Genomic DNA, 26,649 nt, shown 5'->3' with positions numbered 1-26,649 from the left:
GACCCTAGAAGTACGAAGAGTTTATAGTCGACTTCACCGCACTCTCTTCGACTGCGCCCCCCACCCCACTCGGTTTTGTGAAACAAGGGAAGAAGAAGGGAGCCCGTTGCTGCCCAAGTAGAGGTAAGAGACCTACGGTGCTTGTCTCACTCCCTCAAGTGGCAGAGATGGGCAGGGAAAACCCGCTGGGCGCCGAGGGCTGGGGCCAGCTGTAAACTAAGTGTGGACGATACTTTTCAGGAGAGTCAAGAGGTGAAAATCATACGAAAATGCTTTAAATACACGTGATGTGCCTGTCACTGTAATTGGAATACTGGTTTAAAGATGAGTAGGGTACGATCCCGCCTTCCAGATTTCACCAACTCAAGTAGAGGAGCTACAACTTGTAAGGATGAAGGTCTAAACTAATGATGAGGATACATTCTCAGAAACAACCGGGACTCTTAATCTGATGAGGATAGGATTAGCCAAATGTGAAAATTATCCAAAACCCACCCAACTAATAGGTGGCTTATAAATGCATTACTGATTAGACTTTATCAGTATGTCCTAAACGCCCTAAAAGGGAAGATATTAGCTATATAAATATGCCAAATGTAAAATAATCTGTAATCATCGAAAGTAATGTGTCTTTCATGAGAAAATGTAGATGGCAGAAATTATGGTGGTTGACTGAAAAGTTAGATAAGAAATACCAATGAGGAGGAGGAAGTGCCGTGACCAATAAGCATATGAAAAGATGTTCTGTCTCATTATTAATCTGAGAAATACAAAAAAAGACTACAATGAGATACTGTTTTTCATTCAGTAAATTGACAAAATTAAGAAGTCTGGCAGTACCAAATTCTGGAGAATATGTGTGTCAGTGGGAACTCTTAAACATTATTGCTGTAAGTGTAAATTGGTATAACCACTTAGAAAAGCAATATGGCAAAATCTTGTGAAGGTCAACATACACACCTTATGATCCAGCAATTTCCACTCCTAACTATATACATTTGGGAAACTCTTGCATATGTGTACCAGGAAATTATAAAAGAATATTCACAGCAGCACTGTTAATAATAGCAAAAATGTGGAAACAACCCAAATGTTTTATATAGGAAAATGGATAACTAAATTACAATATAACCACACAATGAAGCAGAGTAAATGAATGAACATACATAATAACATGGATATACTTTGGAAATATAATGGTTAATTTAAAAAAGCCAAGTCTCAGATACCATTTTGTAAAGTTCAGATACAAAGAAAACTAAAAAAATTTCAGGCAAAAAAATTCATTTTTTTTTTTTTTTAAGGTAAGAGACTGGTAAGCACGAAATTCAGGATGGGGGAATTCCCTGGTGGTCCAGTGATTAGGTCTCCATGCTCTCACTGCGGAGGGCTCAGGTTCAACCCTGGTTGGGGAGCTAGAGTCTCACAAGCCTTACAGTGTGGTGAGGCAAAAAAAAAAAAAAAAAGGATATGGATTGGTGGGGGAGGGGAGTGGTCAGGGAGATGGGCTTAGGAAGAACAAAGGTAAATGCAAATTATTGGCAAAGTTCTAATTCAGGTAGAGTGGATGTGCATTTAAGTATTATGCTTTATAACTTATAGGTATGTTACGTATATTTTTGTGGTACAAATAACACGTTATTTGTATAATTTAAAATATAAGAGAAAATATCCACTTACACAAAAGAGAAGTTTTCATTAAAGTTAAGTGCTATTCATTAAGAACTCATTAAGAACTCCAAATAATGACCCTTTATCTCAAATGACATTCAAAGCTGCCAGACAGTCTTACTACTTTACCATGTGAGTTCACTTTCCCACTGTCCTGATCTTATCCCAGGATCAGTCTTCCTATTGGCCCTGAATTCCAACCACCTCAGATGCCGGTCACAAGTCCCCAGTTGTCACCTATGCTTCTGACCTACCAGCTATAAATCAGAGATTCTCATGGACTCCCTCCTTGGGTTCAGTCGTTTACTAGAATAGTTTATAGAACTCAGAGAAATACTTATATTTACCAGTTTATTATATAAAGGATACAGATGAACAGCAAGATGAAGAGATGCATAGAGTAAGGTGCAGAAGGGTCCCAATCACAGGAACTTCTGTTTCCGTGGAGTTGGAGTGTGGCATTCCTGGCATATGGGTCTGTTCACCAACCTGGAAGCTCTCTGAACCCTATACTTCTGGAATTTTTATGGAGGCTTCATTATATAGGCATGATTCATCATTATCTGTCTCCAGCCCCTCTGCCCTTCTTGGAGGATGGGGAGTGGGCTGAAAGTTCCAAGCTTTTAATCATGGATTGGTGTTTCTGGTGACCATCCCCTGTCCAGGAGCCCACCAAGTGACACCTTATTAGAAAAAAAGACTCCTACCACTCAGGAAATTCCAAGGAATTTAGGAGTTCTGTGTCAGGAGCCAGGGGGCAGAGACAATGCCTTTTAATCATATTGTCTTCTTCCATTATGACTTTGAAGCAATACTATTGATGCCCTGCTCCATTTTCCCTTGGCCCATATCTGAGCTTCTTTGTAGCTGTGGTAGACTATTTCCATCACGTTGACAACTTCCCTCCCTGAGCATCCCTACCATCTGCTTCTCTGGCACCATGGCAGCTTGCTCAGCCCAAGAATCAATGCAGTTAATGCTCCCAAGGGCAACCCTCAACCAAAAGGGAACAGGTGTTAGTAGATAATGCTCCAGATTCTCTGTCCTTTGGTGGCACAATTCTGAAATATGTTTTGCACAGTTTTTTTGAAGGGTCCCCAGATGGACACTTTATTGCCTTTTCTGTTTTTCATGTCTCCTTTCCCCAGTCTCTCACTTGTGCTTCCTGAGATCACCTCCCAAATAATATACCTGCACCCAAGTCCTAATCTCAAGGTCTGCTTTAGAAGCAACCTAAATTAAGACAGTTGGTACTGGAAATACCCTAGAAAGCAGACCCTCAAGACAAAACTTGGGAATCCATTTACTCACTGATCCGATGGTAACAAGGACATAATTGGCAGTGGTAAGAAGAATGGTAAAAACTGCTGGTGTACTGTAGCATCACAATAACTAAACCACAGTCACTCACCTGTGGTAGATTAGAATGACGTACAGGTGGAAGGGGAAATGCTGGCTTGTGCAATAGCTTTAACTTGAAAAATATGGGGCAATTGTAATTTTAAAGATTGTGGAGTTGGCTGGTTATTATCAATTCCAAATATGCTGAGAAAACTAGAAGTCCTTCCTAGCAGTGCTTAAAAGAGGCCCTTCTGCAACCAGAGACCATACTGTGCTATAAATTCAGGTCAGAATTTTTTTTTTTTTTTTTTTCTTTTTGCGGTATGTGGGCCTCTCACTGTTGTGGCCTCTCCCGTTGCGGAGCACAGGCTCCGGATGCGCAGGCCCAGCGGCCATGGCTCACGGGCCCAGCCGCTCCGCGGCATATGGGATCCTCCCAGACCGGGGCACGAACCCGTATCCCCTGCATCGGCAGGCGGACTCTTAACCACTGCACCACCAGGGAGGCCCTCAGGTCAGAATTTGATCAAAAGGGTAGCAGAGCTACAAAGAGATTGACTGCACAGACCGATATGTTACCTATGGTCAAGTCAAGTCCTCAAACGGAAGGAGAGGGACTCTGAGACTGAGATGGAGACATTTGGGTAGATGTCCTTGCGGTTCCTGAACTTCCAGATTCTTGAGCCTTCTGGGCTGACAGAACTGGCCCTTTCTCCCTTGCTGGAGGAAAATAGCCTCTTATTACCTGGAGACCATTCAAGGCCTCACTGTAGTCAGTTGCCTCACAAGATGATGTTTGAGCCCTCACCTTCTCTCATTGCTTCTTCACCAATAACTAGAGTTAGTTCTCAGCATAGACAGAGTGGAAAGTACAGCCCCTATTATAGGAGAAAATTATTTATTTACAAGAAAGACTACAGGTATATATATACATGTATGTATATATACACATATATGTATGTGTGTGTATGTGTGTGTGTATATATATATATATGAGATATATATATATATATATATCATATCAACAGGAACCACAAATTTCTTAAGGTAATGGATCTTGAGAGTATTGGACCAGCAGTGTGTGAAGCTGGGTAGGAGAGAGGTTATTGATATGGAGACACTCCCCAGTGGCCAATGATTTAATGTCCTGTGAAGTCCTAACATCCTGTGGGGATGGCATCTTAAAGCTTAGACACAATGGTAACCTATAGTAAATGAGATGGAGACATCGGGACTGCCTTGGCAGATTATTAAGGAAAGGGTCAGGAGACTCAGTGGTGGACTTTAGAATGGATTTATTATGTGAGACCAGAGCACCTACCAGCTGACTCTCTTCCCTGGGAGGGCCCAGAGGACAATTCTTTCACCATAAGATTGCAGTAGTGTGTGGGCACTGACTTAGTTGAGAGACTCAATGGTGACTGTCCTGTGTAGGCCAGAGGTGACAGTAGGAGATGCCCAAGTGTCCGTGAGTATGATAGAATTCCAGAATAGTGAAAGCAGTTGGCAGCACTGAACCATCAGAAGCAAAGTGAATTTAATCAGCGGTCAGGGATCCTTGAAATGTAGGAGATCTGTGGTGTTCCACAGACCATGAGTTCCTAGGGGCAAGATAGAAAGCTAATGAGGGTATTGATTGACTTACATAGCAACAACAACAAAATCAAGAGCTGGTAAGCAGAACGCAGATTTTTAACTGCCAAAATGGAAAAGCATGATCTTTGGACAAGTTTCCAGATATGAGCCAATTCTCAAACTCAAGAATCCATTGATTAAAGGGAATCTGGATACCCCTGAGGAAGTTCTCTGCAACACAACCAGTATATACAATTTGTACTCATACCTTTCCCAAAGGAAACTATGGCCATTTTTCAGAGTAATTGTCCACTGGAGAAATGGGAAATACCCAGCTCTTTCAAGGGCTGTTGGATACAGGGTAACTACATTGACACAGGGAATCCAAACTGCCACCATAACCCCCGTTAGAGTGGGGCATACAGGGGCCAGGTGACAGAGTCCTGGCCTAAATCTGTTTCATGGTGGCTTCAATGGGTTCATCAACTTATGGTCATATCTCCAGTTGCTGAGTGCATAATTGAGATGGATGTACTTAGCAGCTGGTAGGACCATCACATTGATCCTCTGACCAATAAAGTAAGAACCGTTAGGGTAGGAAGGGTCATGTGGAAGCCCCTGAAAGTGCCTTCCCTTTCCCCAGTCCTTTCAAAGATAGTAAATTAGAAGCACTATCTCATTCTAGTGAAGTTGCAGAGATTAACGCCAACCTAAAAGACTTAAAGGCTGCAGGGGGTTTAGTTTACTAGTATGGTCCTCCAAAGCCAGATGGACCGTGGCAAATGATGGTGGACTGCTGTAAATTTAATCACATGGTATCTTCAAGCATAGAGGATGTACCAGGTGTTATATCTTTGATTGAACCAATCAACACAGCCTCTAGCACTTGCTTTGGCAAATGTGTTGTATTTGATTCCTATCAGGAAAAAGTATCAAAAGCAGTTTGCATTCACTTGGGAAAAATTGAGTTCATATTCACTCAAGGTTGTGAATATTTTCCTATGAACACTCTCAAGGCTGGTTAACTCTCCTGATCTTTGTCATAATATAGTTCATAAGGACTATGGTTATTTGAACTCTTCCTCAAAACATCACTTTAATCCATTTTATTGGTGATATAGTATTAATTGGATCTGGGGAGCAGGAAATGGCCAGTACTGTGGTTGCCCTGGGAAAATACATACATGCCAAAGTGTGAGAGATAAATCATAAATATTCAGGGCCCTGCAACATTTATCACGTTTTTAGAAGTCTGGATATATGAGGCACGCCTGGTATCCCCTTCACGGGAAAGGAAAAGTTATTGCATCTTTCATCTCCTACCACCTACTACCTATGCAAGAAATAGAGAACAGTATTTGGTGCACCTGTTTAGATTTTACAGCTAGCCTATGCCACACTTAGAAATAGTGCTCTAACTCACTTATCAGTTGAGTCAAAAGGCTGCCAGTTTTGAGTAGGATCAAAAGAAGAGAAGCCTTGGCAGTGGGTCCAGGCTGTGACACAAGCTGCCCTTCCCCTTAGTTCATAATGACGTGGCAGATTCCAAGGTGCTAGGTGAGAGTTGATGATGCTGTGTGGAGTCTGGCAGGACCTGAAATCACAGAATCACAGCACAAACTCATAGGGATTTATTTATGTATGTATGTATTTATGTATTCATTTATTTATTTTGCTTTTTGAAATAGCTCTTTAATAAACCCAGGGCAAAGGGTGTGGTGACGAGATTGCTTCTTGAAAAGTGTCAGGCCAGAAATTGTACTTTGAGAATATTTCACAAATTTCCTTTGACCCAAGTCTTTTTGTTGCTTATTATTGTTCACCATGACCTTCAGAAATTCCTAGGGTTTTAGAATAAGGCCATACCTTCAGTAGCCGAACCATTCAAAAAGCAGCTACTGGCATGATACTAAGTTCTAGCAGAAACTGAGCATTTGACGATGGAACATCAAATGATTATATTATCAGAGCTGCCCTTTTAGACCTGGGTTTTGTAAGGTTGGGTGCCCACAGCAGCAACCCACTGAAAAATAGAAATGATATATATGGGATCACATCTAAGCAGGTCCAGAAGTCATAAGTAATTTACATGAACAGGTGGTAAAGATCTCTGTGTCTTGTATTCCTCACTCACACCTATGGCTTCATGAGGTGTTTCCTGTGACCAGCTGATGATGTTAGAGGAAATATTCATGAGTGGTTCAGGCTTGATATGTTAGTAGAGCTGAAAATGGACTGCTACTGCACTACAGTCCCACTCAGGGAGGGGCCCTAGAGGACAGTGTGAGGAGAATCCTTCTAGTGGGCAGAGCTTCAAGATGTACATTTAATTATCTCCCTCGAATGGAGAGAGAAATAGTCTGAGCTAAGGATAAATACAGAGTCTTGAGCAGTAGTGAATTGTGTGGTTGAGTGGGTCAAGGGCCTGGAAGATATACTATTTAGAGTTCAATAGCAAAGAGATCTGGGAAGAAGCATTTGCAGGGAACTAGGGAGTGAGCAGAAGTGTGTGGATCTTCATGTCCCATGTCCAGGTCCGCTAGTGAGTATGCACTATGGATGAGACCCTAAATATCCAGGTAGACATATCACAGGTTGTGTTTTTCAGAGATGGCCACAAATGTCTCCCATCCCACATACTCTTCTTACAATGTGACCTTGACACTCCTTCTGTTGTGTGGTGGGGTCTGCTTCCCTCTCTGTGGATCTGGGCCAGCATTTGTCACCTCTGCTGATAGAATATGGTAGGAAGGATATTCTGTGACCTCTGAGGCGCAATCTTAATAATTCTGTGCATTTCCACCTTGCTCCCTTGGGATGCTCACTTGGAATCCAGGTGTGATACAGTGAGAAAGCCCAAGGTAGGCCGCACAGAGGAACCACGTGAAAAGAACATATGTAGGTATACTGGCCCACAGCTCAGCTAAGGTCCCCGCTGACAGCCAGCATCAACAGGCAGACCCGTAAATGAAGATGCTTTCAGATGATTACAGGACCCAGGTGTTGATTCCCCTGCAGTTGTAGCCCTAGACGTCGTGGAGCAGAGACAAACCATCCACGCTCTATCAGGATAGAGTGAATTCCTGACCCACTTTTCTCATGTAAGAAAAAAACCCTGCTTGTGAAGCTGTTGTTTCTCCTCTGGCCACAAGAGGGCGAACTTGTTCTTTGGGAACCTGCAAGTCTTAGAAGCTATGCCTACTTCCTGTCTCCTACGGGCCGCGGGATACCCTGCCTAGAGTTGCAGTGAATTTTCCATCTTTCTCCCCACAGGGCCTGGTGCGGTCAGGTGGCTAAAGTAAAACTTACTTTAAAAAAAAGCTCAAATCTTGAATACGTATGAGCTCTAAAGATCATTTAGAAGAAGAAACACCTGATCTTTAACTTCACCTTTGGAACGAGAAAATTGACATGGTGATTGCATGTTTAGCCTTGACGAAGAAAGGAAACTCATTCTAGTTTGTCCTTTGGAGTCACTGGGTGAAGGTGGACTGTCTGCCTCAAGAGGCTGGGTCTTAAGCTCCCTAGACGGTCATATCCACTGAAGTAGAGGAGGTGCAGTAGGTGGCAGCCCCGCAGTGGTCTGCAGAACTTCCCTGGGAGAGGCTGGGACTTGCAGTTTCTGGACCACCACTGTGGTACTGCTTAGACTCCTCACCCATTTGGTGAACACTGGTGAACGTGGAGGTAAGGGCGGCTGCCGGAGGTCATTTTCAGTTAACTCCTACATCACGGGTTGGTCCTGTTAACAGATGTTTTCCCTCTAGTTTTTTTATTTTTTAGATTATTTTTATAAATTACAATAAAATGCACATAACAAAGTTTACCATCTTAACCATTTTTAAGTGTACAGTTCGGTGGCATTAAGTACATTCGCATTGCTTTGCAACCATCACCACCATCCATGTCCAGAACTCTTTTCATCTTGCAAATCAAACCCTATACCCACTGAGCAATAATTCCTCATCCCTTCCTCCCCCCACGCCCAGCACCTGGAAATCACCCTTCTGCTTTCTGTCTCTGTGAATTTGACTTCTCTAGGTGTCTCATATAAGTGGAATCATACAATATTTGTCCTTTTGTTATTGGCTTATTTCTCTTAGCATAATGCCCTCCAGGATCATCCATGTTGTAGCATGTAGCAGAATTTCCTTCTTTTTTGAAGGAATAATATTCCATTGTATGTATATACCACATTTTGTTTATCCATTCATCCATTAAAGGACATTTGGCTTGCTTCCACCTTTTAAATATTGTGAATAATGTTGCTATGAACAGGAATGTACAAATAACTGTTTGCATCCCTGCTTTCAGTTCTTTTGGGTATATACTCAGAACTGGAAATGTTGGGTCACACAGTAATTTTATTTTTCATTTTTCGAGGAACCTCCATACTGTTTTCCATAGCTGCTGCCCAATTTTACTTTCCCACCAGCAGTGCACAAGGGTTCCAATTTCTCCATATCCTCACCAACACTTGTTATGTTTTGTATTGTACTGTTCTGTGTTGTTTCATAGTAGCCATCCTAATAGGTGTGAGGTGGTCCCTTCACTTTTTTGTTTTTTGTTTTTTGTTTTTTGTTTTTGTGGTACAAGGGCCTCTCACTGTTGTGGCCTCTCCCACCGCGGAGCACAGGCTCCGGACGCGCAGGCCCAGCGACCCTGGCTCACGGGCCCAGCCACTCCGCGGCACATGGGATCGTCCTGGACCGGGGCACGAACCTGTGTCCCCTGAATCGGCAGGCGGACTCTCAACCACTGCACCACCAGGGAAGCCCCTTCCCTTCAGTTTTTAAAGCCAACTGCCTTCACATCTCCTAAGGGGTAAGGATGTCACCATGACATCTGTCAGTATATAGTCTTTTGATAGCTGGCTGTTTCCTTGTCTCTGGTAAGGACAGTAACTAAGAAATAACTGAGGTCAGCTCTCTCTCTTTTGAGGCAAACTAATATTCTAAACCTTCACTGGCAGTTGTTTGCTCCTCAGGCAGCCGAGAACTTTTATCTCCTGCCTTTAGGCAGTATGGTGTAATAGCTCAGAGCATGGACTATGGAGCCAGATGTGTGGGTTAAAATCTTGGCATTGTCATTATTAGATCTTGGACAAGTTACTTTGCCTCAGCTGTAATATGGAGCTAATAATAAGAGTCATTATAAGGAGTAACTAAGTTAATACCTAAAAACAGTTAAAGCATTTTGGTACATGGTTGTCACTCAGTAAATAGTAGCAGTTGTTGCCCCTACATAACACACTCTACAACTTCACCCACCCCCCCAAATGTAGAAGATAGTTACTATTATCACCTACTGTTTCACAGGTGCAAAAGCTGAAGTTTAGAGACGTTAAATAATTGATTCAAGATATCACAGCTGTTAAATAGAGGAGCTGAGATTGGTTCTCTGAGCCTGGCCTCAGAGCCCTCTCCTAACATGTTCTATATTGGTGGCTCTGGTTTGGCAGAACAAATGACAAGGACAGCATTGGCCTTGGTGAGGAAAGGCAGCTCTTACTAGTAGGCAGTTGGAACCTGGGAAGCATTCCATCAGCTTTCCCCATTGTGTCTGTCACCCACAAATGAAGAGCAGATGTGAATGTTGCTGCCAGCCACTCACTTGTTAGATGAGAACTGACTTGGCCATGCTCATTATAAAATTAATTTTTAGGTCTTGGTGGTTTTAACAAAGCATGTGAATTGTAGGTCTCCACAGGAATCATAAACTTTAATTTAGAATGCTTTTGAATCTAATAAAAATCTATGTTTACTTGCATTAAGATAGCAAAGGAAAAAACCTCTGGAAAGGTTCTGGATGCCTCAAAGGAAAATTCAGTTAGATGGTTCTGTGTTTCAGTAACACACATGAGAAACTTCTGAATAATTTATTAAAATGGGATGATGTGCCCCACTTTTTAAATTGAAATTCCAATGCACTTATCTCCAGGAATTAGCAAAAAATACTTTTCTAATAATAAAAATCATTAACAGCTATTTGACATCATAAAGAATAACTTATTTGAGCATAAAGTTGATCCTGATACAAATATTCGTTTTGAAAATGAAAGCATCAGAAATTCTGTGTAACTCTTTGCTAGAAGAAAGATAACCCTAAGGCTACTCCATAGATATTTTTCTTTTTCATGATATGGAATGAGCATGATATTTTCATTTTAGAGTCACAAGGACCGTTAAGGAGAAAAACTTTTTTGAAATATAGGAAAACATGATTGATTTACACTTTTTATTGGCTCTGCGTATTTGGAGTTCATTGTAATTCCATGTGGATTGGGATGCCATTTCCCTTTGCTATATCTGTGATGAAAGGATCTGTTAAATAAATTCCTGCAGCAAGTAAGGGAGGAGATTTTAAAGCAGTCTAATCATTTTTGTCTGCAAATGGTGCCACTGATTTTGAGTGTCTTTTCTTTCCTTCTTATTACAATAGGCCACCAGGTCTCTCTCCAGGCTCATGGCTTTACCCTCATCTGCCTCGCAAATGCGCGTCTGGCGCACAGGCAGATCCCACAAGTCTATGTATAAACCAAGCGTCTCTTCTTTGCCTGCCTGGAGCAGGCTCCACTGGAGGACTGCCTATTTCTATCAGTGGCACCGTCCCTGTTTTCCAAGCGTATCAGTGAGGAAACCACCTTCGAGTCAAGATTCCTTCTCCCTCATAAGGCCATCCTGGGATTGTCTCCAGGGTCAGTTCTGTCTTTCAACTGTCTCTTCAGTTTTCAGTTCTTCTTCATTCCGTTTCCTAGCCCTTGAGATAGCTCCATTGTTATGCAGTCTTTAAACCCTAACACCTGACCTGACATGTGACTCTCACTCTTTAGACTTGGTTAGGCTCCCTGAACCATCAACCCATCACCCCATTCCTGGATTAAAGCTGTTCTGATCTCATTGGTTTTGCTACTTGTATCATACATTCTCCACAGAATCATCAAAGTAACTTTTCTAAAATACTTATGTTCATACCATTTTCCTGCTTAAGGACCTACAATGTCTTCTTATTGCATATTAGATAAAATATAAATGTATCTTCCCTACATGTAAAGCCCTACATCACTTGATCCTTCTTTGGTTATTAAATGTTTCCTTTACTAGTTTTTGAGTAGTTCTGAACCAGTCAGGTCATTTCCCTTATCTCTGCCCGCCCCACTCCACCCCCGCCACCCCTTCTGACTCTCTCTCTCTCTCTCTCTCTCTCTCTCATACACACACGCACACACACACACACACACACTGCCCTATGCTCCATTCATCCAAATTCTGTCAAATTAAAGATGATTTCTTTAAAAGTCGTCTTCTCCAAAAAACTACCTGAGATTAGCTTTTATCCCACAGTAGACTTCTAAATAATCTTGGGACATATAATCTTCCGTATAATCTTGGAATCCCAGAGCTGGATGCAGTCACACCTCCCATCGAGTTTAGCACTAGCTCCCACAGCAACCCTCCAACCCTCATTCTTCCCTCCACCCTGGAGCTGGACCAGCGCTCTGTGATGAGCTGTGGATGCAAAGATGAAACAGGTGCCTGCTCTCAAGAGGCTTACACTCTATCAATAGGGGAGACAGGGGCTTCCCTGGTGGCGCAGTGGTTGAGAGCCCACCTGCCGATGCAGGGGACGCGGGTTCGTGCCCCGGTCCGGGAAGATCCCACATGCCGCGGAACAGCTGGGCCCGTGAGCCATGGCCGCTGAGCTTGCGCGTCCGGAGCCTGCGCTCCATAGCGAGAGAGGCCACAACAGTGAAAGGCCCGCAAAAAAAAAAAAAAAAAAAAAATAGGGGAGACAGACAAACAGTTCAGTTATAAAGCAGGAAAAGTAAAGGGACAGAAGATTGTACAAGGCAGGGTAGTGACTACATCTGGGCAGTAGGGAAGGAGAGGTGATGCTTGTGCTGTGTCCTGAGGGGTGAGGAGGGATTATCGAGCAGACAGGTCAGAGAAGGCATTCCCAGGAAGGGAGCAGCATGGAATGACCTTTCTCTTTCTGAACTTTGCTAGCACATATGCATCCAGTTGGCTTCATACCACCCTTGTTTGTATATCACCTGGAAGTCAATTTGTTTAACAAACATCTTGATGTCCTCTAAACAAAAGATACTTTTTAAAAGAATGGTCATGTTTTCTATTGCTTATGTGCCCCTCACATAGCCTAGTAGTATCAGGTGCAAAGTAGGGGCTACTTTTTGTTTTGTTTTAATGTAAAGGGATACTATAGACCTATTGGAATGATGGATTTGCCCTGCTTGTCCGGCATTCTAAATTCCAACCATTTATTCCTCCTTGCCTCTGTCTCTTGTATCTATCCTTCCATTTACTTTTGTGACCAACACTGTGTGCACAGGAGATGACTGGTCCGTGTCATGGAAGAGCCTTTGGCCGTGGAATGAAATAGAACTAGTTGGGCTATGTGGGAATGGAAGCTATGGTCTTGAATTTCCAGATTGATGCATTTAAACAAGTGAGTTAACCAGCCACAGACTGGTGCTACATAGTTGCTTGTTGAATGATTTGCGTAATCCCTTTATGTTAGTCTAGACATGATAAGCTGTGATCATTCTGAGCTTGATAAGTCATCACAAAAGAATTCTTTCCTTATCATTGATGCTTATTAAGACCCTTAGGTTCTTGAAACAGGCCTGCTTCTGCTCTGAAGCTCCACTCATCACTATCTCCCCTCAAAAATTTTGGCTCTGGTGTGGCAAACTGTAACAGAATTGAGTACATGAAGATTAGTTTTTTTGTGGGAGAAAAGAGATTTGTGGCAGTTTATCCTTTTAGGTTGGATGTGACAGATGCAGCAGCTAATTGTTCCTTAATATCTGTTCTCCTTTCTTCTGTATTAATAGAACCTCTGATTTTTAGCTGGATATGTGCTTGCCTGCAGTAAATATTCCATTTCCCACACTCCCTTGCAGCTGGTTGTGCCAGTGTGACTAAATTCAGAGCATGGTATGTGGGAGGGTGATCTAAGCAACCACTAGGTTGAGTTCTTTAAGAAGGAAGCATGCTCTCCCCTTCCTGATTTTTCTTCCTTCCCACTGACTGGAATGTGCCTGTGGTGGTTAGCTCTCCTGGACCCTGGAGATGTGGGCCACGCCCTCACGGTGGAAGAGCAACAAGATAGAAGGAACCTGGGGCCCTGACTGGGTCTGCCACATGAGCCCCAGCCTGTTTGTGCTTGCAGCTGTTAGGTCAAAGAGAAAGAGTTGTCCCTGTTAAGCTAGGATTATGTTAGGTCTCTGTGTCAGCAGCTAATTAACACGTTGGGGGTTAAACAGTTATGAAGTTCAAACAGTGTCAGCTGAGTGATATGAACAAGATGAGAAACATACTTTTAAAGGTATTTAATAAGACTTTTTTTTCAAATCAGTACAAAAATTTAAATACAAAAATGATTTGCTATTGACATGTCTCAAATCTATCATGGAAACTCAAAGTTACCAGTCTGTTCACCATTCATGGTATTCTGTAAAATATTTGAGAACAGTCACCCACTACAGACATTCTTTTCCCCTGTAGGATGTCATCCTGCATTAAAACTCTGTATTTAAATAACAATATTGTCAGTTTGGTCCATTTCACATGGAAAAGTTCTAGTTAATTTTGAATTAAATAGGGATTGTAGCACTATGCCTAGATTTTAGAACATGTGGTTGTTTCACCTGCTTTTACACTAAATGTGTTAACATGATGTGCAACATTCAAAAGGGAAACAAAGATACATAGATAATTATTTTAAACTCTTTTTAAATTAAATGGAGTAATTCATTTAGCTCTGAGATTAGCACCATTGTAGAATATACAGTATCTGGCATAGATTTTTCTCCTCCCCTGTCTAAAAGTTAGAAGCATATGCCTGATAATACACACATGCGCGCATGCACGCGCGCACACACGCACACACACACGCAATTGAGTAACAACCAATAAATAAGTTGGAAGGTATTTGAAAAGTGAAATTTGGTTTTGACTAAAGAGCTACTTTCTCTCTTGGTGGAAATAAAAAGCCCATACATGTACAGATAAATACAGTTTTATAAATCAGCTGATCTGACTTGCCTCCAAGTCATTTCAATGCAGCTTTTCAGCAGACAGAGCCCAGTGGATCCATGTGGCTCTCATAGCCATCGGCCCAAAACCAACTCAAAGGATATTTAGCCACATAAATGCTGTCTGCTTTGAAAATGAAGGTTGGGTGGGATATGTTTTTGATGGGAAAAGTTTGTCATATAATTAGCCATGAGTAAGAAACCACGTGGTAATGAACTCATTTCTCTTTTTAAGAAATTGAGAAGAAATGGTGCTTGTATACCATATAGGGAAAAGACAGATATTAGGCTGAGGAGAATATTCTTGATGGTTAAAACGATTCAGATTTGACATAGACACAATTCCATGTGTGTTTATACCGTATTTATTTGTGTATCTTCCCATCTGTACCTATCCCCTCATTTCATCACTCTTAACTTTGAGGAGTAGATACAAGACTCCACCACCATAGCCCCACATTATTCCCCCCAGTGGCTTATAGTGTCAGCAGCAGACTCATAGCCAACTTGAAATGCTTTATCTGTGTTTCAAGACCAGATTTGAATGTGCAAAGCAATTAGTATGTACCTAAATGAAAACCTGGAAAAAATTTACTTTTCTCTTTAAATTTGTATTGACTCCTGTACTTGTGGGGTGACATAAAAAGCATGGGCTGTCATTGCCCTCTGACATTCCAGGTGGCTCTTCCACAGGTTGCTTCCTGCATTTTTAGTACCTACAGCAGGAAGTAATACATCTATTTTTTAATTTAAAACTTCAGAAATTATTTTTTCAAAAAAATTTATTTTCCTATGTAATTCTGAAACTCCCCCCTCTTTCCCCAAACAAAGGATGGCTTGGATTTAGGAAATTCACTTTGGAACTTCAGATGACACACCGATTTGTATGTGTACTACACAGGGAAATTTCTTTGAAATTCAGTAGCTACTAAAAAGTACTGATACCGCCTTCGTGGGTGAAACCTCGTTGTAGTCATTTGTGTGTGTAGGCAAAGGAGGGGGATTATTATATGCATGTAAACACAATTAAGAACTGCTATTTATAATGAACATTCCGCAAAACTGGAAAGTTATGAGGGGAGAGGGTTACTTTTTCTCTTATGACTTCCAGGTGTTTATATTAGTCGGGTCATAATGGAAATTACATGGAGACAACAAGAAAGAAAAAATAATCACAGGAAAAAAAAAAACAAGCAAAAAGAACCCGTGAGGAATAAATGAGTTACTTCCTGCTCACGTCTCCCAGCTGGTTTGTTAGCTCCCTACGGGGCACTGTCTTAGGCCCCACAGAAGTGTCTCATCCAGTGCTAGGCACACAGAAGGCACGAGTAAATACACTACAGTTGTTCTTCTAGGGACACTAGACACACAATTCTGAGTAGAACTCTTGTTGTAAAAGACACAGCCTCCGACAGGGGAGAAACATCCCTTGGAGTAAAGCTCTACCCTGGTTCTCTGTCCACGCCTCACTGGGGAAAAGCACTGCAGAGCTCTCCCACATCCCATGGCAAAGTATCTGCACAAATACAGAGGAAATTATGCAAGTAAATACGGTATGTAATTGTTATCACTGACATTTCTTTAAGTCATATTTATAAATATTTTAAAGTAAACAGTATGAGCGAGTGACTTTCATTAGCTATGCTCTTTCATACTGAAATACTTTGATCTGAATAAGCAGGTTATCATGGAAGCACATAACATAAACAGCTAATACGATTCCAGTGGGTACAACACAAGTGTCAGTACTTGATACATAAATCTATCCCATCATTTTCCATCACAAGCTGCTGTGCAGAGCACTAAACATGCATCGTAGTTTTTATATGTACACGATGGTTCAGACTTTCACTTAAATATAACTTTCCAACTGTATAAATGTTTTGAAGCAATTATGTTTCCCATTTGGACTTTTTGGTGCATCCTTTTCTTTTCTTCTATTAAATTTCTCTCTTTTTTTCTTTCTTACATGGGATACAATAAATACCCTGAAAAAGAGGAATGGACGTACTGCCCAGCATACAGTCCCGCAGCCTGTTCAGAGGGCATCTGGAGGAACACCCGGTCTCCGGGCCGGAGCAGCAGCACCGCGCTCCCGGACGCCTGGTCCAGGAAGCCCTTCTTGTACTCGTCATACGTGTACATCATGGGCTCGTTGTTCTTGAACAGAGCAACCCACACGTTGCCCCCCTTGCAGTGAACATGGTATGCAAAGTAGTAGACCCCAGGGACCTCACAGGTGAAGATGCCCGTCTGCGGGTTGTAGTTCTGTCTGCCGTTATAGAGCAGTTTGTCAAACTTCACTGGGGCCCCCACGGGCGGGAAAGGCGCAGTCAGCTCAGCGGTAAATGCAGGCATCTCGTAGGCTGGCCCTCCGTTCTTGCCTTTCTTAGCCCCATAGGCATGGGGGGGTTTCACTCCGTCAATTCCCAGCCCCATATCTGGTAGATACTCTCCATGGGGTGGTGGTGTCGGGGGCATCACAGCTGGGAGTCCCGGGGGCCCTGGAGGGCCTGGGGGCCCTGGAAGGCCAGGCTGGCCTTGGGGACCAAGGGCACCAGGCTTCCCTGGGGCGCCGTGAAGTCCTGCTACTCCGGGCTTCCCGACTCCAGGGAACCCAGGGGGCCCTGGGAGACCCGGTTCCCCTTTGGGGCCAGGAATTCCAGGCGGTCCAATGGGGCCACTCGGGCCTGCAATCCCTGGGATACCTGGGGGGCCTTGTAAGCCCTGTTCCCCTGGAATTCCTGGCTCTCCCTTCTGTCCAAGCAGCCCTGGGGCACCAGGGAGCCCTGGCAAACCTTTATGCCCAGCCTCCCCCTTGGGCCCTATGGGACCTGGCAAACCCCTCATGCCAGGGGGCCCAGCTTCACCAAGGAAACCTGGCTTTCCTGGGAAGCCTTGAAGCCCTGGCTCACCCTTGGGACCTAGTGGCCCCTGTGGCCCCACAGCCCCACCTTCTCCTTTGGGTCCGGGGAAACCGATAGCCCCTGGAGGGCCCATGGGACCTGGGATTCCAGGCAGGCCTGGCTCTCCTGGGGGGCCCCCCAATCCAGGGGCACCTGTTGGTCCTCTCTCCCCTCTTGGTCCCAGAGCCCCAGGAATACCCCCTATGCCCCTGTCGCCTTTGGGGCCTGGGAAGCCGGGTTTCCCGATCCCTGGAGGGCCTGGGGGTCCTGGCGGTCCTGGCAGTCCTTGCTCCCCTTTGCCACCTGGAAACCCTGGCTGCCCAGGGATCCCATCCTGGCCTGGTTTTCCAATTCCAGGCATCCCAGGAGGTCCTTGAAACCCTGGGACCCCTATAGGGCCTTGTGGCCCAGGTTCGCCTGGAGGGCCTGGCTTTCCCAGGGGGCCCTGGGGCCCAGGGAAGCCTGTCACTCCTGGTTTGCCCACTCCTGGAAGTCCGACAGGGCCGGGAGGGCCATGCATCCCTGGAGGACCCTTCAGGCCCGGCAGACCTGGCATCCCGAAGCCCTTCTCTCCTTTAGGACCCTGAAGGCCTGGAGGTCCTGGTGGTCCTTTGGGTCCTCGCTCACCTTTGGCACCTGGTTGCCCTGGTAACCCTGGCCCACCTGGCTTCCCAATGCCAGGAAGTCCGTGAGGCCCTGGAGGTCCTTGCGGTCCTGGGATCCCCATGGGTCCCATCTCCCCTTTGGGTCCAATTTCACCTTTGGCCCCGGGCATTCCCATGGCTCCTGGCTTTCCTGGCATTCCAGGCATACCTGGCTTTCCAATTCCTGGATATCCCTGTGGCCCTGGTTTTCCTTTGATTCCAGGTATCCCTTGACCTGGTAAACCAGGGGGCCCAGGTGGTCCTCTTGGGCCAGGCTCTCCACGGGGACCTTGCTCCCCCCGTAAACTGGCTAATGGTATTTCTGCTGGGAGAGGGGGGAGAGAGAGAGAGAAGGAGGGAGGGAGGGAGGGAGGGAGAGAGAGAGAGAGAGAGAGAGAGAGATTAATATTGATCATCCTTCACTTCAATCATTATTTAGTTCTGACACATTTGCCTATTACTTATCAAGAGGAAAGACTAGGAATAATGTGCTTGTGTTCCAGGACTGTATTATCAGTACTTAATGGACAATCAGGCTGATAATTTCTTTGTCATATTTGAGATACTGTTTTGGGAACTGATATCTGTGGCTGCTTTTATCAGCATTAGTTAAGTAAAACAACTAAAAAGTAATGAAGAAACATTCTTCCTAGTACAAACTTGGAGATATTATGGTGTATTCACTATAAAGAGTTCAAAGAAGGACAAAGAAAAATCAAAGTTGCCTATAAGCCCACTACTCAGAGATAATCGCTTGACATTTATCTGTATTTCCATCTCATGTGTTCTGTATTTATGTACATATGTATGTATATATGTGTGTGTGTGTATATATATATATTTGTGTGTGTGTGTGTGTGTGTATTTTAAACAATGTTGGAGCCATTTTTATTTTTTCCCTATTTAATGTTATACTCTATTTTTCTATGTCCTTGAATTTTAAATATAATATATGGAAAAATAATGCTTCCTCTTGTGCTGAAATATACTGTGATGTAGAGGATGATGGTCATTATCATGTAGACTCAAGGAAGAATAGAAGCATTTTATTTTTATTTTGTATGTGGTTTAATAACATCTTAAACAACAGTCCTCTAGAGTCAAATGGATGTGTTTTAATTTCTTTAATATGCTGTAGGATTTCCTAAGCCTCAAATATTAATTCTTCAATTTAATAAGTTACTTCTCACTTGCAAATTTGGTTTTTAAACAGGAGTGGTGAATAAGGTATTCTAGGATGATAAACAGTGCAGAAAAGGAGTTAAACTGGGATTAGGAGCAGGAAGCTCAGCTTCTCTTTCTGGCCTTGAAATGAGCTCTTGACTGGGTCACTTAAGCCATCAGCATCCCTACTTGCCTGTCTGTACGGCAAGAATAATACACCCACACTACAGGATTAGAAAATAGATGTGAAAGGCGTTATGCTTTCTCGAATTGTTATCGAAATACAAAGCACATGTAATTATATTGATTATGCTATGCCTTGCAGAGAAACACAACTCTGGATCTCTCATGCTACTGGGAGTAAGGAATAACATAAAGAAGTGAAATTCATGGTCCCAAAGTCTTACATTAACCATTAGTTGCATCTTAATCCTGACCATTGTATTTTTCACTGAGCTACTGTCAGGGAACAAAATAGAACCACGGAACTCATATATTTTCCAAATTCCTCAGTTGCAATCTGGTACCCATCTGAATAAGTACAGGAAGTTTCAAAATAGGCAGGCCATTCAAGAAAGGAAGGAAAACAAATGACTGAGATAATCCCCTAAGTGGAATATCAGCTCCTAAAGGGAAGAAAACTGGAAATACTTCTCTTACGCTAATAGGATTACTACTGTACAATTAGGGTGTGCTCTTGCTAAGCAGGAACCGTGTAGCTCCTATGTCAAGAGAGCGTCTGGGGCAGGGTCACATCACATTCATCAGGAATCCCTAATGTCTAGCACATGCCTGGAGTATGTTCTGTTCTTCCTTAGGTTTTGTTGAATGACCAACTGTAGCAACTCAAAGTTTTTATGGTACTTTAGCATTTATTTAGTACTTACCTTATGTCATAGACTCTCTCAATAATCCTACTTTACAAGCGAAGAAATGTAGTTTCAAAGAGGTTAAATGACTAGGTTTCTCTCCTTTCTGGCTTCTAGGCACTCAGGCCTATTAGCACCAAATCCAGTAGTTCCCCAGAAGCAGAGCTTCCTGCTTTTGCAGGGACCACTGGGAATGGCCTCCACCGCCTCAAAGGGAATTGCTACTCTGATTGCAATCCCTTTCCAGCAAGTGCTAGGTTTCCTACATTTCTTATAAACCAACTGAGTTTATAAGAAAATGTCTCTCGGGAATTCCCTGATGGCCCAGTGGTTAAAACTCTGTGCTCTCACTGCCAAGGGCCCGGGTTCAATCCCTGGTCAGGGAACTAAGATTCCACAAGCCACGTGGTGTGGCCAAAAAAAAAAAAAAAAGACTTAAAATAAATTTTTAAAAAGAAAATCTCTCACAGTGATAGGCATTTTGCTGGTGTTGAATAACTAATGAATATGCCTAGAAAGTAATGGAGAGATTTTCAGGTATCATCATCTCTAGGTAGGTATATAGTCTGTACTCTTCGGGCTCCTTCTGTAGATTTATTGATTGACATGTGTAACAACTTAATTAGAGCAGTCTTAAAAACACATTTATCTGGCACCTAGTTTACAAAGTGCTTTCATATGATTTTTTTAACACAGCAGGTTCTTATAACATTGCTCTCCTAGTTCTGAAGACTGACATCACTTCTTTTTTTTTTTCCACTGCTATATCCATTTGATGCTGCTGAAATAAAAAAGCACAACGTACAATAATTTTGTCTTTCTTCAAGACCTGAACTTTTCAAGGATAGAGTTTAGAACACAGTAGGCAGTTAGTGAATGTCAGTCACACATGCTAAAAGAAAAATGTCTAAAATTTAGCTCTCCCCACTCGCAGCGTATTGTTTAGGGGTTTGGAAAGCTGCTGTCTTACAGCAGAACCGAAGTATGTTACCTTTGCCTTTCTTGGGTGCTGCTTCCTTGCCCATTCTTGGTGCCGGCTGAATTTCCTTCATATATTGGGGTAGATGTGGATACTCTTTGCCATACTGCATGTGGGGCAGCTCCTTGCCCATGTGAAGGCCATCTTTACCCAAAGGCATATGAGGTACTTGCTGGCCCAGGGGCTGGTATTGTGGAATTTGCGGTGGAATCTGAGGAATTTGAGGTGGCAGCGGCTTGATGCCATAGTAGGCACCAGCTTGGATGAGCCGGACGGAACCCAGGGAAATGGTAAGCAGTACTCCCAGCAGCTGCAGACGGGCAGGTGGACCAGCCATCACCTGTGGAGGAAGGTACGCACCAACATGGTGAAAACCAGCAGGCCAGGTGACCGGAGTTTACTTAAAAAAAGAAGGGAGAAAAAAAGAGAAGGAATCATGGTTTTTATTAGCAGAACTTCATGAGTGGAAGACAGATGGAAGGGAAGATGTCACCTTTCAATAGAAAACAAACAGACAAAACCCAGGAAAGAGTAGGATCTATCAAATGAAGGCAGCTGGTGGGATTGTAAGCTATGGGGAGACTGCTGGTTGTCCCTGAACATGAACTCTGCCCTCTTCCATAGTATTGGCACCCCTGACTTTCAGCTGGAACAGAGCAAGCCTAGAATGAAGACATTTCATTTAGAAGTGGCCACGTGACAAAGTTCTAGTCTGTTGCGTGTAGTTGTAATGGGTGCAACTTCCAAGAATGCTCCTTAAGGGGAGTGAGCATGTTCTTCCTCTTGCTTCTTCCCACTGGCTGGAATGTGGATATATATTACCCGGAAACAGGCCAAACACCATGAACCATGGAGTGAAAGCTGTGCATTGAGGATGGTAGAGCAACAAGCTAGAAGAAACCTGAGACTTGGTTGAACTTGGAGGCGCCATATATTGATATTCATCCTTAAGTTTGGAATTTGTTTATGCAAGAGAGAAATAAAGATTTACCTTCTTTAAGCCATTGTTATTTTGGGTGCCATACATTTGCACTGAACTTGATCCTAACAGATAGAATAGATTATCCAAAATGAAGCAAACTTAGTGGCAAGTCATACTTTGTTAGTAAGTGCTGAAATTCTATATCCTATTGTAAATGGAAACAGTTAATAATTTATAGGCTTTATGCCAGGGGCAGTAGTTTTTCATATGTCAGATGTCCTTTGGCTGCTTTGGTGTCATAAACATATAAAGGTTAATGAGCAAACAAGAACAGCAATAAAAACCGAAGATATCTTCTGAATTGGAAAGAAGGTACTTCATGTGACAGCCCCAAAATGTCATTAAAAAAAAAAAAATCACCGGGCTTCCCTGGTGGCGCAGTGGTTGAGAGTCCGCCTGCCGATGCAGGGGACACGGGTTCGTGCCCCGATCCCGGAAGATCCCACATGCCGCGGAGCGGCTGGGCCCGCGAGCCATGGCCGCGGAGCCTGTGTGTCCTGTGCTCCGCAACGGGAGAGGCCACAGCAGTGAGAGGCCCGCGTACAGCAAAAAAAAAAAAAAAATCACCATCATAATTATGTACATACAAGGATACCATTTCTTTCTTCTAATTATGTACTATGAAGTCATTTGTTCAGAATTAGGTTAATTGGACCTGGAGATCAGTATAGTTTATCTTTGTAGTATTATGAAGAAAGGAGTTTACAAAGCAAATTTGTTGTGTAAATAAGATAGAGATGTTTACTCACAAGAATAAGCTGTTTTTAAGCCTTTTAGTAGCACCCTTTGCAAATTAGTAATTAGTAGAATAAGTATAAATGAGGTTTATCTGTTTGTAAAAAACAGCTTGAGATGGGTGTTTGGAAACGCGCAGGGTTGAAGACCCAACATCCCAGGGAACTGCAGTTTTCACAAATTCCCGCTAGAGGGCAAGTGTGGTACACATCGACGTCTGCTCAATTACCCGGAGGTCCTAAAACTACACAGAAGGCTTTGCTCCCACATCTTATAGAGGGACTTAACGAAAATCCGAATCCTAAATGGAGTGTCATCATAATGCTGCAGAGAGAGAGATGGGACGTGGCGGGGTGGGGGGAGGGGGGGAATTGGGGGGATGGAGAAAGAAGTGGCAAGTTTCTCACAATTTTTAATGTAAATGTCTTCTGGAAAACTTTGAGTAAACTTGAGTAAATAATTTAATTCAGTAACTAACTGAGTAAATAATTTAAGTTCCATTCTCCTAAGAGTTTGTTTTCTTTGCTTCTGTCTTACTTAATTCTGGATCATAGTTTTCCACTTCTTAGAAAATGTGGGTTGACTTTGCAACATCGTATTCAAGAGTAATGCCAAGAGTATGAACAGGCTACAGAAGAATTGGTTAATAAAAAGCACCTAAGAAAATATTTAGTAAAAATCTCCACCATGAAATTCACTGCATTACAATTTTTCTAAATATACTAACTAATCATTTTTTCCCCTTTGGGGTGAAAATGAAGAAACATCTGTCAGCAAAATGATTTATAAAACTTTCTCCATTTCATAAATCGGAGTAGTCTTCGAGAACTATTTGTTTCAAGTGTACTCTAAATGGGAGAAGGTAGAAAGCTGTTATTTTATGTCCTTATATAAATGATTAATTGTTATAAACCATTTGGAAAGAGCCACAAAATTAATATTGATTTATACTCAATAGTCAAATTTATTTTAAATGGAAAAAGAACATCTGTTGTAGTTTATTGAGTACTTACGAGACACAATGAGAGACCCACCCAGGGATTACAAAGATGACTATAATATGGTCAATAGGCTCTCACTGTCCTCAAGGAGCTTACACTTCTTTAGTAGGAGTGACAGATGTGTAAACTATTAATGAGTAGCAAAGAATATCGGAGGAAAAAGTAAATTTTCCTCTCACTTCTGTTCTTTAGTATCTAAAATCCTTTCCCTTTGAAGTAACAACATTTCCCATTTTCCTTCATATTTTCCCAGAGATATTCTCTGAATATGCACACCCATTTAAGACAAATTACAGCCTGTTCTACGCACCACTGTTCCTTACTTTTTTTACTCATAAGACCAGAACTTCATCTTAATTTTGTGTATCTGAACAGATCCCTTCAAGTTCTTTTGTTAAAAATAAGACTCAGTTGTTCTCTAAGCCCCATCTGTCTCTAACATTCAATGTCTAAGGCAGTCACAAGAGAGCTGACAGTGGTAATATCTGGTGATGTGTAGCCTGGGATTTAATTCTATCTTTGGAGGTTAATGAGTTTCACTATTAAACCCTGAACTTGGAGTGTTAATAGACAGCATGCTTGGTCCTTCACCCTTCCTTCCATTCAGTGGCTGTGTTGGATTTACTTAATAATCTTCAAACCAGGACAGTCTAATGAAACACTGGAAAATTGGAAGGGGGTGAAATGCTTGGAAGAAGACCAGTTGAATACCAAAGGCCCACTGGGATTCTGCTCTACAATTATTTCCTCTCATAGGCTTGGCCTTTCTCTCCTGAAAACTACCTCTTTCAGTCTGCCATCTGCCATTTCTCTGGATCTTTATTTAAATAAACTTCATTCAGTTTTAGCTTGAATATTTATGTAGGGGCCCTGGTTAGAATTTACCACTTGACTTATCCTTACTCATTTCCCTCTTGTCCCTGAGGATATTTTTGTGATCACAGTGGTGTGGAGAGTCTCCCCAAATCACTCAAAAGACCATCAGATTTGTGTAACACTGTACGAACACCTGGTGGGAAGAAGGAGCCTCAGAATTCCTGCTGGGGAGAAATGGTGGTAGTGGGTTTTCTTGCCTCTTTTTTCTTTTTGTAAGGATGTAGAACACAATAATGCTGTGAGTTCTCTTTGATGTGTTCTTGGGTTTCTCTTTGATAACCGGTATGTGGTGTGTGTGTGCTTGAGTACATGTGAACATAAACATACATACTGTGTGTCAACACTGGATCTTTGCCAGCCAGGCTAGCTTAGTGATGGGTGTCATGTCATACAGGAAGCGCATTGTAGAAGAAACCAAAAGGCAGGAGTTGAGTTGTAGCTCTGCCATTCTCTATGTTTATGACTTTCTGCAAGTCCCTTATCTTCACTGAGCCTCAGTTTCCTTGCTTATAAAACAGAAATTATAATCTCTGACTCTCCCACAGTGCTGTTCAAGGGCACAAATGATACTATGAATTCTTTGTAAGCCAAAAAGCACTCCTCACATTTGTTATTATTAATGGAGTGTGACCAAAAAGACAAAACCAACTGAAATGTCAAAGACTTTCAAAGAAGGATACTAGCCAAAGTAAATGTGAGGTTAACTGCAATAATGATAAACCTAACATGAATAAAACAATAATGGCCATTAAAATGTACTTGTTAAAAATGGCAAAAAAACCCCCAGCTGAACCAAGGCAGTTATTCACTCTGGGGTCAGAGTTGCCAGTCCTAATCATTTTGAACAGCCCTAAATGGTTTCCTATATTTGGGCAGGGCTGCAGAGAGTTTCAGTTTCCTCATGTGATCTGTAATGTATATAACAGAGTAATGTGATATATATTATTTTAGACGCTCCTCAGCATTTTATTTGTATGTTGATCCTCATGAGATTTTGGCTTACTGTCTGAAAGAATGTTTAAGTATTTAAACCTTCAATCCTTGCCCTAAATCCAACTTTCCCTTTCACATGGGACAGATTTCCCTTTCCCTTTCCCAGCATGTCTGTATTTGTTTATGTGTGTGCATGTGTGTCCATGTTGTGTGTGGTGTGGACAAGCCTCTCTCATCTGCTGCCGGGTGGCCCTCCTCTGTGCCCCCTACTTGCCCCCTCACACAGAGTTTGTAGTTTCTCAAGGCTTCAGATTCACCACACCTAAAACAAGGGAAAGTCATGCAGTATCCCACTCCTCCAATATTCACCAGAATTGTTTTCTTAGCTTTTCCATGCCTCTCAAAGAAAATTCTCTCCCGATTGATTGCTTTTCTCGGGGAAATTCATTCACTAGATACAGATATTTATGGTATACCTACTAACTGTTACAAACTGTTCTGGGGATTAGACAAAGAGAGGTGAATTAGAGAGGTAAGTCCCTGATCTCATTGAACTCACATTCTAGTGTGGGAAGACATGTAATTAACAAGTTAAAAATAAATTTTGTAATCTCAGATTTAAGTGCTGTGAAGAAAATAAAGCAGGGGAAAGGGCTTGAAAATGGCTTGGGGTGGCAGATGCTGTTTTGGAAGGATGGTGGGGGAAGACCTCTCTGAGGAAGTAAATTTTGGATAGAGGTGTGAAGGTTGAAAGGTTTATTTATCTCTCTTAAGACACAATACTGGAAAAAAGAAAGAGTCTTATTAATGACAATGGTAGCTGTATGTGCCATTCATTAATGTAAACCCCTGTTTCAAGACTCTATTCCTCATCTATGTCAGTCCTCATTTTGACCTCTTTTTTCATGCTATTCTT

At 42.5% G+C, this 26,649-nt stretch overlaps 1 protein-coding gene across 3 annotated transcripts in view; it reads right to left on the bottom strand.

Annotated features, from left to right (window-relative positions):
• Positions 1–14,115: 14,115 nt before the first annotated feature.
• Positions 14,116–26,649, bottom strand: part of COL8A1 (collagen type VIII alpha 1 chain) — a 161,099-nt gene continuing 148,565 nt past the window's right edge. For 2 of the 3 annotated variants that reach the window (XM_060098671.1, XM_060098672.1), the window contains 2 exons: positions 21,219–21,546; positions 14,116–18,519 (listed from right to left, as the gene is read on the bottom strand). In XM_060098671.1, the coding sequence (XP_059954654.1) occupies positions 16,610–18,519; positions 21,219–21,543 (2,235 nt within the window). In that variant the 5' untranslated portion in view covers positions 21,544–21,546 and the 3' untranslated portion in view covers positions 14,116–16,609. The remainder of the gene's footprint in view (positions 18,520–21,218; positions 21,547–26,649) is intronic. The other variant, XM_060098673.1, reaches the window with a different exon arrangement.

This window comes from Mesoplodon densirostris, chromosome 5 (assembly GCF_025265405.1).
Source record: "Mesoplodon densirostris isolate mMesDen1 chromosome 5, mMesDen1 primary haplotype, whole genome shotgun sequence".
Classification (NCBI taxonomy): Eukaryota; Metazoa; Chordata; class Mammalia; order Artiodactyla; family Ziphiidae; genus Mesoplodon; species Mesoplodon densirostris.
The sequence above is the reverse complement of the archived record's forward strand: the minus strand, read 5'-3'. Positions and strand labels throughout refer to the sequence as shown.